This window comes from Myxine glutinosa, chromosome 7, assembly GCF_964187855.1.
Source record: "Myxine glutinosa chromosome 7, kmMyxGlut1.1, whole genome shotgun sequence".
Taxonomy (NCBI): Eukaryota; Metazoa; Chordata; class Myxini; order Myxiniformes; family Myxinidae; genus Myxine; species Myxine glutinosa.
In genome coordinates this window covers 52887384-52902126 of record NC_136267.1, presented here as the reverse complement: position 1 = coordinate 52902126, position 14743 = coordinate 52887384, and the positions used below count along the sequence as shown (strand labels likewise).

The 14743-nt window shown below is 42.5% G+C and overlaps 1 protein-coding gene across 2 annotated transcripts in view; it reads right to left on the bottom strand.

Moving 5' to 3' along the window:
- The window catches only part of LOC137431231 (RNA polymerase II elongation factor ELL), a 126038-nt gene that overhangs the window by 25602 nt on the left and 85693 nt on the right, over window positions 1-14743 (bottom strand). For both annotated transcript variants that reach the window (XM_068122325.2, XM_068122326.2), the window contains exons 3-6: window positions 8987-9114; window positions 8389-8552; window positions 7951-8249; window positions 6959-7083 (exon numbers count right to left, since the gene is read on the bottom strand). In XM_068122325.2, the coding sequence (XP_067978426.2) occupies window positions 6959-7083; window positions 7951-8249; window positions 8389-8552; window positions 8987-9114 (716 nt within the window). The remainder of the gene's footprint in view (window positions 1-6958; window positions 7084-7950; window positions 8250-8388; window positions 8553-8986; window positions 9115-14743) is intronic.

The window sequence follows — 14743 nt, the reverse complement described above, 5'->3', positions numbered from 1 at the left end:
AGTCACGCTCTCTGCATGAGCTGTGTTATATAGTTGGAACTTGAACCGAGTGCCGGAAGTCATAAATGCGATCGCGGAAGTGGAAAAGTCGAACCGGGGACCTACTTTGTCGCGTTCTGGCGCCCCCGTGGAGGGTTTGAGGTACCCCCAAATAGCGGTGGTCACAGATATGTCTGCGGTCTACGCGCCTGTACCAACCGAAGCTCGCTTTGCAAACACGTTGACACTTTACGAAATTCAAATTTTCGCGCCCAAATGCCGAACCCGTAACTTGGAACTTGCGGCCGCACCGTCGCTCGTAACGGTCCCAAAACAAAGTATGTTCCTCACGGGCCTCCGTAATTCCTTCCGTGACTGGTCTCGTCTGTCTGCTACGTCTGGAACTGCTACGTATGGTGCCTCCCAGGACTGGCAAAACGCTATATGGTCGAAACTCCTATGTGACAGAAACTCCTTCGTTTTATATGGAGTGGTGCACAAAATACTCGTGCTTAAGATAAAGGGTCAGGGTGATGCTTAAAGGTGATTAGCAATCACTTACGTGATTTGTCTCGACCTTGCCAACTAGGTCAAACTGTGAAGGTTGGGTGGAATGGGTGGAACAGCTGATGTACCACTAACTCTAGGCCTTCCCAACACAGGAATGAGCCATGAACGGTGAAACTGGAATGAGCCGCAAATGCCTTGTTGCCTTGTCTTCTAGTTTAGTTTCCGAGCATGCCACGCGCTCCTTTTTGTCCACCCCCTCTTTCCGGGACAGCGTTGGCCACAACCATTGGTCAGCAATTGGAGGGCGGGGCAATTTGCACAGTTCAACCCCTCCGTTGGCTTGCGCTTGCATGTGCCACGGGAAAATGGTCCTCAGAAATCTCGATAGATGATAGATGCAACAAAACAAATTTGCCGCTCACCCAAAAGGGGTCATACTAAACACCGCCTGGAGAAGTCCGGAAATACCCAGAGACTTTTTTTTTTTTTTTTTAGCAAATGAACACCTTTTTTGGAACTGCTGTTTAGCTCAATTCCACTGTTTAAATTTTCAAATTCTGTTCAGGTGAAGAGTTTGTAGAGCGCATTGCATTTTAGTTTTAAAACGTGTGTGGAAATTAAATAAAGACACGAATACCAAACTGAAAATCAGACTGAAAATCCCTCTGACTTCTCCCAAAAAGCCCACAGCTTTAGGAAGCGGTAACATACAGACGATGTTCCAGTCAGGGAGTAGCTTGTACTCGAGTAGCGAATTAATTCCAAAGATATCGCTTAAGTACTTCAGCAATAAGTGAAAGTAGATGGATGGGATTCCAAAAGATATCGCTTAAGTACTCCAACAATAAGTGAAAGTAGATGGATGGGATTCCAAAGGTATCACTTAAGTACTCCAGCAATAAGTGAAAGTAGATGGACGGGATTCTAAAGGTATCGCTTAAGTACTCCAGCAATAAGTGAAAGTAGATGGATGGGATTCCAAAGGTATTGCTTAAGTACTCCAGCAATAAGTGAAAGTAGATGGACGGGATTCCAAAGATATCGCTTAAGTACTCCAGCAATAAGTGAAAGTAGATGGATGGGATTCCAAAGATATCGCTTAAGTACTTCAGCAATAAGTGAAAGTAGATGGATGGGATTCCAAAGATATCGCTTAAGTACTCCAGCAATAAGTGAAAGTAGATGGACGGGATTCCAAAGATATCGCTAAAGTACTCCAGCAATAAGTGAAAGTAGATGGACGGGATTCCAAAGGTATCGCTTAAGTACTCCAGCAAAAAGTGAAAGTAGATGGATGGGATTCCAAAGATGTCACTTAAGTACTCCAGCAATAAGTGAAAGTAGATGGACGGGATTCCAAAGGTATCGCTTAAGTACTCCAGCAATAAGTGAAAGTAGATGGATGGGATTCCAAAGGTATCGCTTAAGTACTCCAGCAATAAGTGAAAGTAGATGGACGGGATTCCAAAGGTATCGCTTAAGTGCTCCAGCAATAAGTGAAAGTAGATGGATGGGATTCCAAAGATATCGCTTAAGTACTTCAGCAATAAGTGAAAGTAGATGGATGGGATTCCAAAGATATCGCTTAAGTACTCCAGCAATAAGTGAAAGTAGATGGACGGGATTCCAAAGATATCGCTTAAGTACTCCAGCAATAAGTGAAAGTAGATGGACGGGATTCCAAAGGTATCGCTTAAGTACTCCAGCAATAAGTGAAAGTAGATGGATGGGATTCCAAAGATGTCACTTAAGTACTCCAGCAATAAGTGAAAGTAGATGGATGGGATTCCAAATATATCGCTTAAGTACTCCAGCAATAAGTGAAAGTAGATGGATGGGATTCCAAAGATATCGTTTAAGTACTCCAGCAATAAGTGAAAGTAGATGGACGGGATTCCAAAGGTATCGCTTAAGTACTTCAGCAATAAGTGAAAGTAGATGGATGGGATTCCAAAGATATCGCTTAAGTACTCCAGCAATAAGTGAAAGTAGATGGATGGGATTCCAAAGATATCGCTTAAGTACTCCAGCAATAAGTGAAAGTAGATGGACGGGATTCCAAAGGTATCGCTTAAGTACTCCAGCAATAAGTGAAAGCAGATGGATAGGATTCCAAAGATATCGCTTAAGTACTCCAGCAATAAGTGAAAGTAGATGGATGGGATTCCAAAGATATCGCTTAAGTACTCCAGCAATAAGTGAAAGTAGATGGACGGGATTCCAAAGATGTCACTTAAGTACTCCAGCAATAAGTGAAAGTAGATGGATGGGATTCCAAAGATATCGCTTAAGTACTCGAGCAATAAATGAAAGTAGATGGATGGGATTCCAAAGATATCGCTTAAGTACTCCAGCAATAAGTGAAAGTAGATGGACAGTATTGCAAAGGTATCACTTAAGTACTCCAGCAATAAGTGAAAGTAGATGGACGGGATTCCAAAGGTATCGCTTAAGTACTCCAGCAATAAGTGAAAGTAGATGGATGGGATTCCAAAGATGTCACATAAGTACTCCAGCAATAAATGAAAGTAGATGGATGGGATTCCAAATATATCGCTTAAGTACTCCAGCAATAAGTGAAAGTAGATGGATGGGATTCCAAAGATATCGCTTAAGTACTCCAGCAATAAGTGAAAGTAGATGGATGGGATTCCAAAGATATCGCTTAAGTACTCCAGCAATAAGTGAAAGTAGATGGACGGGATTCCAAAGATATCGCTTAAGTACTCCAGCAATAAGTGAAAGTAGATGGATGGGATTCCAAAGATATCGCTTAAGTACTCCAGCCATAAGTGAAAGTAGATGGATGGGATTCCAAAGGTATCGCTTAAGTACTCCAGCAATAAGTGAAAGTAGATGGATGGGATTCCAAAGATATCGCTTAAGTATTCCAGCAATAAGTGAAAGTAGATGGATGGGATTCCAAAGATATCGCTTAAGTACTCCAGCAAAAAGTGAAAGTAGATGGACGGGATTCCAAAGGTATCACTTAAGTACTTCAGCAATAAGTGAAAGTAGATGGATGGGATTCCAAAGATATCGCTTAAGTACTCCAGCAATAAGTGAAAGTAGATGGATGGGATTCCAAAGATATCGCTTAAGTACTCCAGCAATAAGTGAAAGTAGATGGGCGGGATTCCAAAGGTATCGCTTAAGTACTCCAGCAATAAGTGAAAGTAGATAGATGGGATTCCAAAGATGTCACTTAAGTACTCCAGCAATAAGTGAAAGTAGATGGATGGGATTCCAAAGATATCGCTTAAGTACTCCAGCAATAAGTGAAAGTAGATGGATGGGATTCCAAAGATATCGCTTAAGTACTCCAGCAATAAGTGAAAGTAGATGGATGGGATCCCAAAGATATCGCTTAAGTACTCCAGCAATAAGTGAAAGTCGATAGATGGGATTCCAAAGATGTCACTTAAGTACTCCAGCAATAAGTGAAAGTCGATGGATGGGATTCCAAAGATATCGCTTAAGTACTTCAGCAATAAGTGAAAGTAGATGGATGGGATTCCAAAGATATCGCTTAAGTACTTCAGCAATAAGTGAAAGTAGATGGATGGGATTCCAAAGATATCGCTTAAGTACTCCAGCAAAAAGTGAAAGTAGATGGACGGGATTCCAAAGGTATCACTTAAGTACTTCAGCAATAAGTGAAAGTAGATGGATGGGATTCCAAAGATATCGCTTAAGTACTCCAGCAATAAGTGAAAGTAGATGGATGGGATTCCAAAGATATCGCTTAAGTACTCCAGCAATAAGTGAAAGTAGATGGGCGGGATTCCAAAGGTATCGCTTAAGTACTCCAGCAATAAGTGAAAGTAGATAGATGGGATTCCAAAGATGTCACTTAAGTACTCCAGCAATAAGTGAAAGTAGATGGATGGGATTCCAAAGATATCGCTTAAGTACTCCAGCAATAAGTGAAAGTAGATGGATGGGATCCCAAAGATATCGCTTAAGTACTCCAGCAATAAGTGAAAGTCGATAGATGGGATTCCAAAGATGTCACTTAAGTACTCCAGCAATAAGTGAAAGTAGATGGATGGGATTCCAAAGATATCGCTTAAGTACTTCAGCAATAAGTGAAAGTAGATGGATGGGATTCCAAAGATATCGCTTAAGTACTTCAGCAATAAGTGAAAGTAGATGGATGGGATTCCAAAGATATCGCTTAAGTACTCCAGCAATAAGTGAAAGTAGATGGACGGGATTCCAAAGATATCGCTAAAGTACTCCAGCAATAAGTGAAAGTAGATGGATGGGATTCCAAAGATGTCACTTAAGTACTCCAGCAATAAGTGAAAGTAGATGGACGGGATTCCAAAGGTATCGCTTAAGTACTCCAGCAATAAGTGAAAGTAGATGGATGGGATTACAAAGGTATCGCTTAAGTACTCCAGCAATAAGTGAAAGTAGATGGATGGGATTCCAAAGGTATCGCTTAAGTACTCCAGCAATAAGTTAAAGTAGATGGACGGGATTCCAACGGTATCGCTTAAGTACTCCAGCAATAAGTGAAAGTAGATGGATGGGATTCCAAAGATATCGCTTAAGTACTTCAGCAATAAGTGAAAGTAGATGGATGGGATTCCAAAGATATCGCTTAAGTACTCCAGCAATAAGTGAAAGTAGATGGACTTTTGAGATATTGTGCTATACTGGATGTCGTTTTTTGCCTCATTGCTCAATCATGAAGAATCGCTTGAAAAATTATGGGATCCAGATCTTCATTAAAATCTACTTAAATTGTTCTTGTCACACACTCAACCTGTCCACTAAATTTCATCTGAATCCATCCATAACTTTTGAGATATCCTGCTCACAGACAAACAGCCAAAGGTGAAAACATAACCTGCGCCCACCTTTGGTGGAGGAGATAATTATGGAGAAAAGATGGAAGTGGCTTGGACATTAAATGAGGAAAGATGAATAAATTTGATTTTTTTAAAAAGGTATGTTCTGGGCACCAAAAAGGAAAAGAAAGACCAAGAGAAACTTGGAGGAGGACTGTCCAAACATGATGGAAAGTTTTCAATGGGATGAAGGTGAAAAAAATGGGACAGTTGGTGATGGATTGGCAGAACTGGCAAAATTTTGTTGCATCCTATGTGTTGAAAGAGTAGGTAAAGACTCAAAGATGGGTCCCCCAAAACATGGCATCATGTTGTGAGCTTCTCCAAATGTTCAACACAGATCAAGCAGTTACTTTACTGCTCATCCTATAACTGGTGACAAAACACATCTTCACCGCTGGAATTCTGAAACCAAATTGGAATCCATGCAATGGAAGCACAAGGGATCACTGCCAGCCAAGAAATTACACACCCAACACTCAGTCATCAAGATCTTGGCGTTGATCACCTGGAATCCTGCAGATGGGTGAAGATCACATCTCCAAGATGGGTGAAAACTACAATCACAGTGGAATATTATGCCATCCTCATGCAAGAATTGTGGCAAGTCAACACGGGAAAATGCAAAGGGATATTGGTCAAAGTTGTGGTCCTTCACAACAAAGAACCTCTGTAGAAGGCCATGGTTGCACAGAATGCCATCTGTGACTGTAACCTCACAAATCTGGATCACCTATTCAGCTTGGACCAGGCCTCCAGTGACTTTTATCAACAACAACAACAACATGCATTTTAAGGCCATGTTCCCTGCTAGAGCGGGGGTTAGCCTTGCGGTCCCCATGACAATCTTCTCCATTTTGCCCTATTTTCGGTCCAGTGACCATTATCGGTTTTCATATTTAATGTCCCTCCTGTATGGCCATGACACCATGACATGAACTCACCATGACAAGGCTGGACATGAAGACAATGACCAAGACATGATAACTTCAGTTTTACTGGATGAGGAATATTTAAATTACAAATGGAGAAAATGCATTGAAGTCAAATAGAGAATTCCAGCCAAGTCATTTACATACTTAAGTTTGGATAATGTATTACCCCTCATTCATTTCCCTCTTATTACAGACTCTCATTTTCATGTCTTGTGTTCTCATCAACATCTATCTGCCAATAACCAACGATACATGTATTAATTAGCAAGTTGTGCCAAAATGTCTTAAGCTGGCTTGAGGTGTACACAGAACAAACATTGTGGTTGAATCTTCATGATCTCAACAAAACTTGAAAGGGGCAATAAAAATGCTACTTCTGAAAAGGCAATGCCTACCCAAGTCCACCAACCGAAGATGGAAAATAAATAAATAAGCATGTCATGAGTGGGGCTCATACAGTGAAATTGCAATGTTAAAAGCCTGTCATTCTTCAATGCCCCTAAATAAATGGTTTCTCAGTGAAGAACAGAAGCATTGGCCAGGATATACACACACGTTGCAAATAAGGAATATAAGAAGTCATACTGCAAGAAAATGCCCCACAGTTTTGTCATGATAGGGGGGAGAAAATGGTGTCATGCACATGTAGTCTCGGGCGATTGCATTGTTACGGACCGTGCAAGTTGTTGTTGCAGTTTCTGTCGCTCCGCATTTGTGTAGCCGCTCCAGTCATGTTGGAGCTCCTGGTACATCGAAGGCTTGAGAGAATAAGGGCCGTCTCGCTGGTTCTGAACTCCAACCTGCAGTGCATAAATGCCAGAAGACGTTTTTTTTTTGAAATACAATTTTATGCCGTGTCATGATGGTCAATTGTAAATTATTCAAAGGAGGGGGGTACTGACAATATCAGGAAATATTTTTTTTTTAACTTTGACACAAGAAGAGGCCATTTGACATGTCATTCCTGTGCCTCCAGCAAACATTTGCTAATACTAATTACACAGATAAAATTTTGGAAGTTTGAATGTCCTTCTATAGGGGAATACAGTATATATATATATATATATACACACACCTTATGACATAATAGCTACAGAAGCCAAAATTATATACCCCTTCTCGCCACCCCCCTCCCCCCCCCCCCCCCCCCCACATCCCTTGACCCCAGACAATCAACAGCTCCGCACCAGCAAAACTCAGGACCGATATTAATCCTTTTAAATGTTGTTTCTAAACAGTGTGACACGTTATTCCCACAGAAGTGTCGGTGAGTTTTCCTTATACCATTAGAATACAAGTCATTTAAAGGGAAAAACGTTTTGACTGCCCCTCATATGTACTTCCATTGTTCATACTCATATCTCCGTTATCGGTGCAACCCACATATGCTATTCAAAGAGATGAGTATCCCGTTTTAAATATACGAGTAATTATCTGTGTCATTTCTCCCGACACCTTTCGTTTTAATTTTGAGAACAAAGAAAATTAGTGCCAACCAAAATTAGGCCATGTGGGCAGCCCTCCCTTCAAACACTACAATGAATCAATGAAAATTAGTCCTGGAATTCAAACAAAGCAAATGTGTCGATGGTACAATGGTAGATCAAATTTGAGGATTTACACTTATAAGCTTGACAAAAATTTATCGGAAGAGCTAAGCACTTCACCTGTTCAAGGGTAGCGGTGAGCTGCCGGCGGTCGGGTGGTCCCACACCATCTTTTTCGAGTCGGACCAGCAGCTCTGGTACCTTATAGGGCTGCAATGCAAGGGCATGAATCACGTGCTCTCTATATAGACGACTTGATGCAACTGTCGCTCCAGGATTTACATTTGTTGTGCCTCCACCTCCAGCAGGACGTGTACGTTTTATCATGCTGGCAGGATTGACTGGTGCAGTACGTTTGCGTCTGGGATCAAGTTCCAAACTGCTTGTGGGTAACTTCCGTCGACAAACCGTCCTTTTCCCTGCAGGTGGCAGCAGTGTCAGGAAAGGAAGTGAAAGAAAAATATTATTTTATGACACGTGGTTAAAAATAGTGACTTAAAAAGTCAGTCAGACTTTAAAAGAGGCAACAAGCCTGAACTATATTTTTCATGTGCATACCGACATATGGCCCCCCTTGTTTGATGACAATAGCTCCACGACTGCGCGTTTCTTCTTCTGCCTTCGTCATGCGCTCCCGCGTGGTTTGGTATGAATCATCTGTTGCGTGCACTGTTACCTTCTCTAAAATGCTACCCAAGCAGTCCAGCTGCCCCTTGCCCTCACTGCAGAGGAAACACACACATAAGATGAAAAGTACAATCTGCAACTAAAATCACACTAACACCGAGTTAGGTATAAACTGACTTTACCTTTTATTTTTCAATAAAATCTAAAAATAGAAACTCATGGAAAAGCAGCAATGAAAGTTTTGCTGGAATTGCAAGTTAAAAGCTTCCAACAGCCTGTGCATGATGGACACTCAATGAGCGAACAAGTGAACTCTACATTTCACAACAGATACAGACTCATTTTGAAAGATGATAACATTTCATGGGCAAACACTGACCAGCAATAAAATGTGGCTAAACTATTGCAAGGTAGGGTTAAAGAACAACATTTCATGTACAACCAAAGGGATTGGACACCATGTATGAATTGCATTGTCATGTAATATAAAGAACAGGCTACGTACAAGGTCGTTTGCTTTGGGACGTACCTGCCGGAGTATTGCCGCACACAGTCCAGGCTTCCTTGTGGCCCATCACGCCCAACGCTGCTCACGTCAAATGAGAATGTATGAAACCCAGAGCGTCCATCCGTCGCCAGCTCCGGAATCTTAATGTACTGTTAATAAATAGCAGAAGGTGTATAAAGAAGGAAGGGTCGAGGAGAAAAGAATGTGGAGGCTCACGCAAAAGGTGGTGAGGGTTTTCAATCATCGGTATGGCAATAAAGGTGAATATAATTATACTTCACAGAATGTCTTGCAATTAATTAGTCATTTACGAGGTAATACTATCATACCTCTTATAACACTGTTTCACATTACACTCAAAGAAAAAAAATATTCATAAAAAAAATAAAATGAAAGAAAAGTGCAAAAAAGAAAAGTTTTTTTTTTAAATCGATCAAATGGCCTTCTAGTATTGTACAGTAGATGTACCAAGGAAACGCAACTGCTGCTATGTCCTCCTAATCACCTAATGAGATTGAAGCACTCTGGGCCAATCAGCGAGTGTCTCCTTGCATGTGTTGTTGTATAGCCCCGGACAGTTCTCCTGAACAAGCCTGCGGCACGGAGACAGCTAATCGATCTCCCAGAAGCGACCTAGAGATCTCCCACATCTAGGATGGTGTACACCCATCTTCATGAAGTCAGGGCCAAGACAGAGTTAGAGAGCAACTGACCACAAAGGAACACAAAGAGAGAGGGAGAAAGAGAGAGAGAGAGAGAGAGAGAGAGAGAGAGAGAGAGAGAGAGAGAGAGAGAGAGAGAGAGAAAGAAAGAAAGAAAGAAAGAGAGGGAGAGAGAGAAAAGAAGGAAAGGGCTAGTCCATGGGGACCAATCGGCACTCTGAACGTGACCGCGCTGCCTGACGAATTTGGGCAGCAGTGAAGAATGGGGAAGATTTGGCCACCGACTTGTGTTTGTTGGGGATACAACCACCATGAAGAGGCGTCCCCGATAAATGTGGCACATGTTGTTGTTGTTTTGAGTGTTGTTTACAGCAAAAAAAAAATTATTTTTTTTGTATACTGAATCGAGGCTCGTGAAAGAGCTAACATTTACTTCACAAACAAATCAACCAGACAAACAAAATATATAAAAAGAGGGAGTGGAAAACAAGATGGGGAGAGAAAGGGAAGCACACAAACACAACATTTGAGAGCAGGGAGATGTGTGGAAGGGAGAGGGCTTGGGGGGAGGAGGCGTGGGAAGGGGGGGGGGGGGGGGAGAAGTATAAAACACAAGGACACCAAGGACTTCCAGGACAGAAGTTGGTATTTCAAAAAAGTGGAATTGGGGTGAAATTAGCAGGGGTAGAAAAGATCAATGTTTTGGATGGGGGAAGATAAGAGATGGTGGTGAACAGCTGTTTTAAATGACTTGGCATTTAGATATATATGTTATACAGACTTGGCATTTAATATGGAATATTTTTTTTTTCTTGACTTGGGTTTACTTTCTTAACTCAGTATATCAATCTGGTGAGTTTATTTTACACTTTGGTGATTTATTTGTTAAAAGAACCATGTCACTGATTGTCTGTCGCAGCAAGAAGTCAACAACAGGATTATATCACAGGTGGCGTGGCAAAATGTACGGACAGGTGCATTTCATGATTGGCTTCACAGTCGGGTATACAAGGGTTGTTGCGTTCTGTATTAGTGGAAAACAACTGCTGCACGTCTCCAAAAGTTATTGCTGCTTCCTCTGGAGATGGTCCGTCAACTCGACAATGCTTTGTCAAGGAGTGGTGGCTTTACGAAATTACGGCATGAAACAGCGTGCTATTGCTCGGCAGTATGGCATCACTCAAGGTCAGGTGTCAAAGATCCTGAAACGAAATGCTCAGAGGGGTGTCCCTACTCCAATACCGAGGCCAGGACGTCCCGCAGAACCACAAGGAGGGATGATCGCCAGCTGCACCGGTTAGTCCGCAATGGCCGTACCAAGTCAGCTAATCGGCTTAGGGCTGAGTGGCAGCAACTGACAAATGTGCCTGTATCCAGAAGGCTAGTCAACCAACGACTGGTTCAAGCAGGCTATCATGCCAGGCGTCCCCTGAGAAAGCCACGCCTGACTAGACAACACCACCAGCGCCGATTGCAGTAGGCCAGAGAGCACCGTCAATGGCAGCCAGGACACTGGAATCACGTGATCTTCAGTGACGAGTCTAGATTTCTGGTCTATCGTCAAGATGGCCACGTCCGAGTGCGCAGACAAGTGCATGAAGCCTACAACAAAGATTGTATAGTGCCAAGAGTCCAAGCTGGAGGTGGTGGGGTGACAGTTTGGGCTGCTTTTCATGCAGGGGGCAAAACTGACCTGGTTGTTCTGAATGGAAACCTGAACCAGTTCAAGTACAGGACCATTCTGGAAGAAACATTGCTTCCATTTGCTCGTGCAGCCTTTCGAGGAAACTTTGTCTTCCAAGATGACAATGCACGGCCTCATCGTGCTCGCATGATCCAACACTTTCTTGCTGACCGTGGTGTAGAGCATATGGAGTGGCCTGCCATGTCCCCGGATATGAATCCGATAGAGAACTTGTGGGCAGAATTAACGCGTCAAATCGACCACTTGGACCAGCAGCCTGCCTCTGTGCGTGAATTGCAGCAGGCTATTGTAACTGCATGGCAAGCGATTCCTGTCCAAACCTTGGCAAATCTCGTGAACAGCATGCCTCAACGTGTACGTGCTCTCCTGAATGCTCGTGGGGGTTACACGAAGTACTGAACTGTAATTTTACTGTCCGTAATCCCAGTCATAATTTAACTTTTGTTTTTGTTTAAAAAAAATTTGCCTCATGTGCAAAATAAAGAGATACTTCTGGAAAACGTACAGAAGTTTAACACAGTACTGTCCGTGAATTGAGTTCGATATCAGTTTACATCACTTTCAAGGATCAATTTATTTGTTTCGAAATGTCAAATGTGGTTTTTGTTTCTTTTAAAGGTCACATTAACAAAATCTAGAATAATTTCAACATAATTCCAATGAACTTTTGGTTCAAAGACATCTTGAAAAGTAAGTTCACCCCCACAAAAAAAAAATTCCATATTAAATGCCAAGTCTATATATGATTAACAATTTTTTTTTTTTTACTGATATAACTCGGCTATAACATCTGCACATAGTGATATCCGATGCACAATGAAGCCATCCTATAATGATCATATTTCATATATATGCTCTTGGAGAGCCTATCTCCATAGACACAATGTTATAAATGACCCCTGTGACACTTAAGGCCACATTCATTCCTGGTTTGGTGGCCTGCTCATCTCACACAGTCCGCACATAGCTCAATACTGAATCCTGCCATCTTCTCTCCCAGTAGTTCTCGATGGCATTATGCCTTAGCCCAGTCTTGCTCCTTATATACTTATACCTCTTTTTCCTCAATGCACGTTACTTCATTTGATGCTGTACTGTACCCCCATCCCAAAACCATGACTGCAATAGTTGTTCCCCTCTCTGCTCATCAGAAAAGGATCAGATTGTGACACAGAATGAATATATCATTTAATCTGGTAAAGTCTCTGTCTCTCCCTATGTCAGTGGAAGGATTATCTCCCCAAAATCAGACTTGCTGCGCATCTCCACTCCTTTATTACTCTTTTCGAACATTTGTGGGACTGCATTCCCGAGGTGGTACAATCCCACTCTTCACTCAAAAGCTCATGGTATCGTCCATCTTTACCCACGTGATCTTCTTCTTTCTACCCCAATTAACCATTCCTTACCTGGGATTAATGCATCCCCCTCTCTCAGCTCTCCTCCTTTCTTTCATCATTCATTCCTTTGCTCATATGCACATGATGGCGTACATTACCTTTCACTACCCAGTCCGGAAACTAGCGGGCACCAGCTGGGAATCAAGTGCATACATTCTTCGCAATGCTAGCCTTGCTCTTGAGTACTCTTCAGCAGAATACTGTTCTCCTGTTTGGTCAGAGAGCAGCCACACAAAATACTTGGACACTGGCCTGAAAACACGAATGTGGATAATCAGCGGTACACTGAAATCAACACCCATGCAGTGGCTCCCAGTCCTGTCTAACATACCACCCCCTGATGTGTGCAGGAAGGCAATAATGCTGAGAGAATTTGACCGCATCAAAGCCAACCCAGAGCTTCCAATCCATGAACACCTGCAGAATCTACTAAATATGCGATTCAAGTCACGCAAACCTTTCTGGGGCTTTGCAAATGTTTTGAGTGATGCTGGGTTGAGCACAAAGGACAAATGGTGCAATCTCTGGACAGACAACAACATTGGTAACAAAGACCTGGTGAGTGATCCGACGGAAGAGATTCCAGGTTTCAACGTCCACCGGAAACAGTGGTCTGTGCTCAACAGGATCCGTACTCTCCATGCAAGGACATCACACCACCTCCACAAATGGAATTTCAAAGACAACTCAGCATGTGACTGTCGTCACCCAGATCGGACTATTCATCACATTGTGAACGAGTGTCACCCATTTGATGAATGATTTAGGACAATCCACCTAACAACAGACTGCTGCTACCACTTAGATATGTGAGCTGTAATTTGTCATAAGGGAGAAGAGAGTCTACTCAATGACATTATACTCCTGCTCTTTGTTGAGTCTGGACTTTGTGGAAATGTTTTTTTTTTTTTTTTTTAATTGCTCATGGTTCATATCAAATTCACATCAAATACCCAAGGTTCAAATCTCATATATCAGGTTGATTTGTAAATCGTCTATCAATGCCCATGTCATTTGGGTAAACGTACATAATTATTGAACAGCTTTGTCGAGCATGTGATCATATATCTAAGGCTAGGTAAGACCTCCTTAAGACAAGCTCATAAGGCCTAATGGATCCTCATAGTACATTTCCTGATGACTCCAACGAGGCTGTCACACGTTTTCTGCTTCAAAGCTCCAATTTTCTATATTTGCCACTGTTCTTCCAGCTGCATCCCTCCCACAGCATAGGTGTTGACTTATTCTGAGTGGAAAACACAAACTCTGTTACATGAGCACAGGCTGGCAGAACAATCGTGTTTGTCAGAAACAATCGTCAGTGTCCTGCATGCCACTAAGTTGGTGGAAGGCTGGCAACTTTGCTCAAAGGATACGAGGATTCTCGTGCGAGAGAGGGAGTGAGGGTTTAGTAGAATTAAAGTACAATGAATGAATGAATGATCGTTTTAAGGCCATTTTCCCCGCTAGAGCGGGGGTTAGCCTTGCGGGCCCCATGACAATCATGGTTCCCTGTTTGAGGCAATGTTTTTATGGCCGGATGCCCTTCCTGACGCCAACCCTTGGTCGCCTCTTACGATGCGCAGGGATACGGTGTACCTATTCTAAACCGGGGTACACACCGGGATCATTCATCCCAGCAAGCTGGTACTCAATTTGCTGACCTCGGAAGGGTGACAGGCTGAGTCAACCCCCCTGGTGTTAATTCAGCGATCAACGGGGATTCGAACCCAGGATCCTAGGATCCCAAGCCGGCACCCTAACCGCTAAGCCCAATACAGTATTAAAAGTCTGTACTGATTTCAGCAATCAATCCACTTTAGACAAGAAACCCGAACCAGCTTGTTATCTCTCATAGGACAGCAGGACTGCTGAAAGAACGTGACATTTCATAATCTGCTTAGAGCTATGCTGAGAACCTCATGCGGCTAACGCTAAACAGTTCAGTTCTTCTTCTCGTTTTGTATGCAGCACATGGCTGCAGGTAGCATCGTTTTGTGAGGGCACAGCA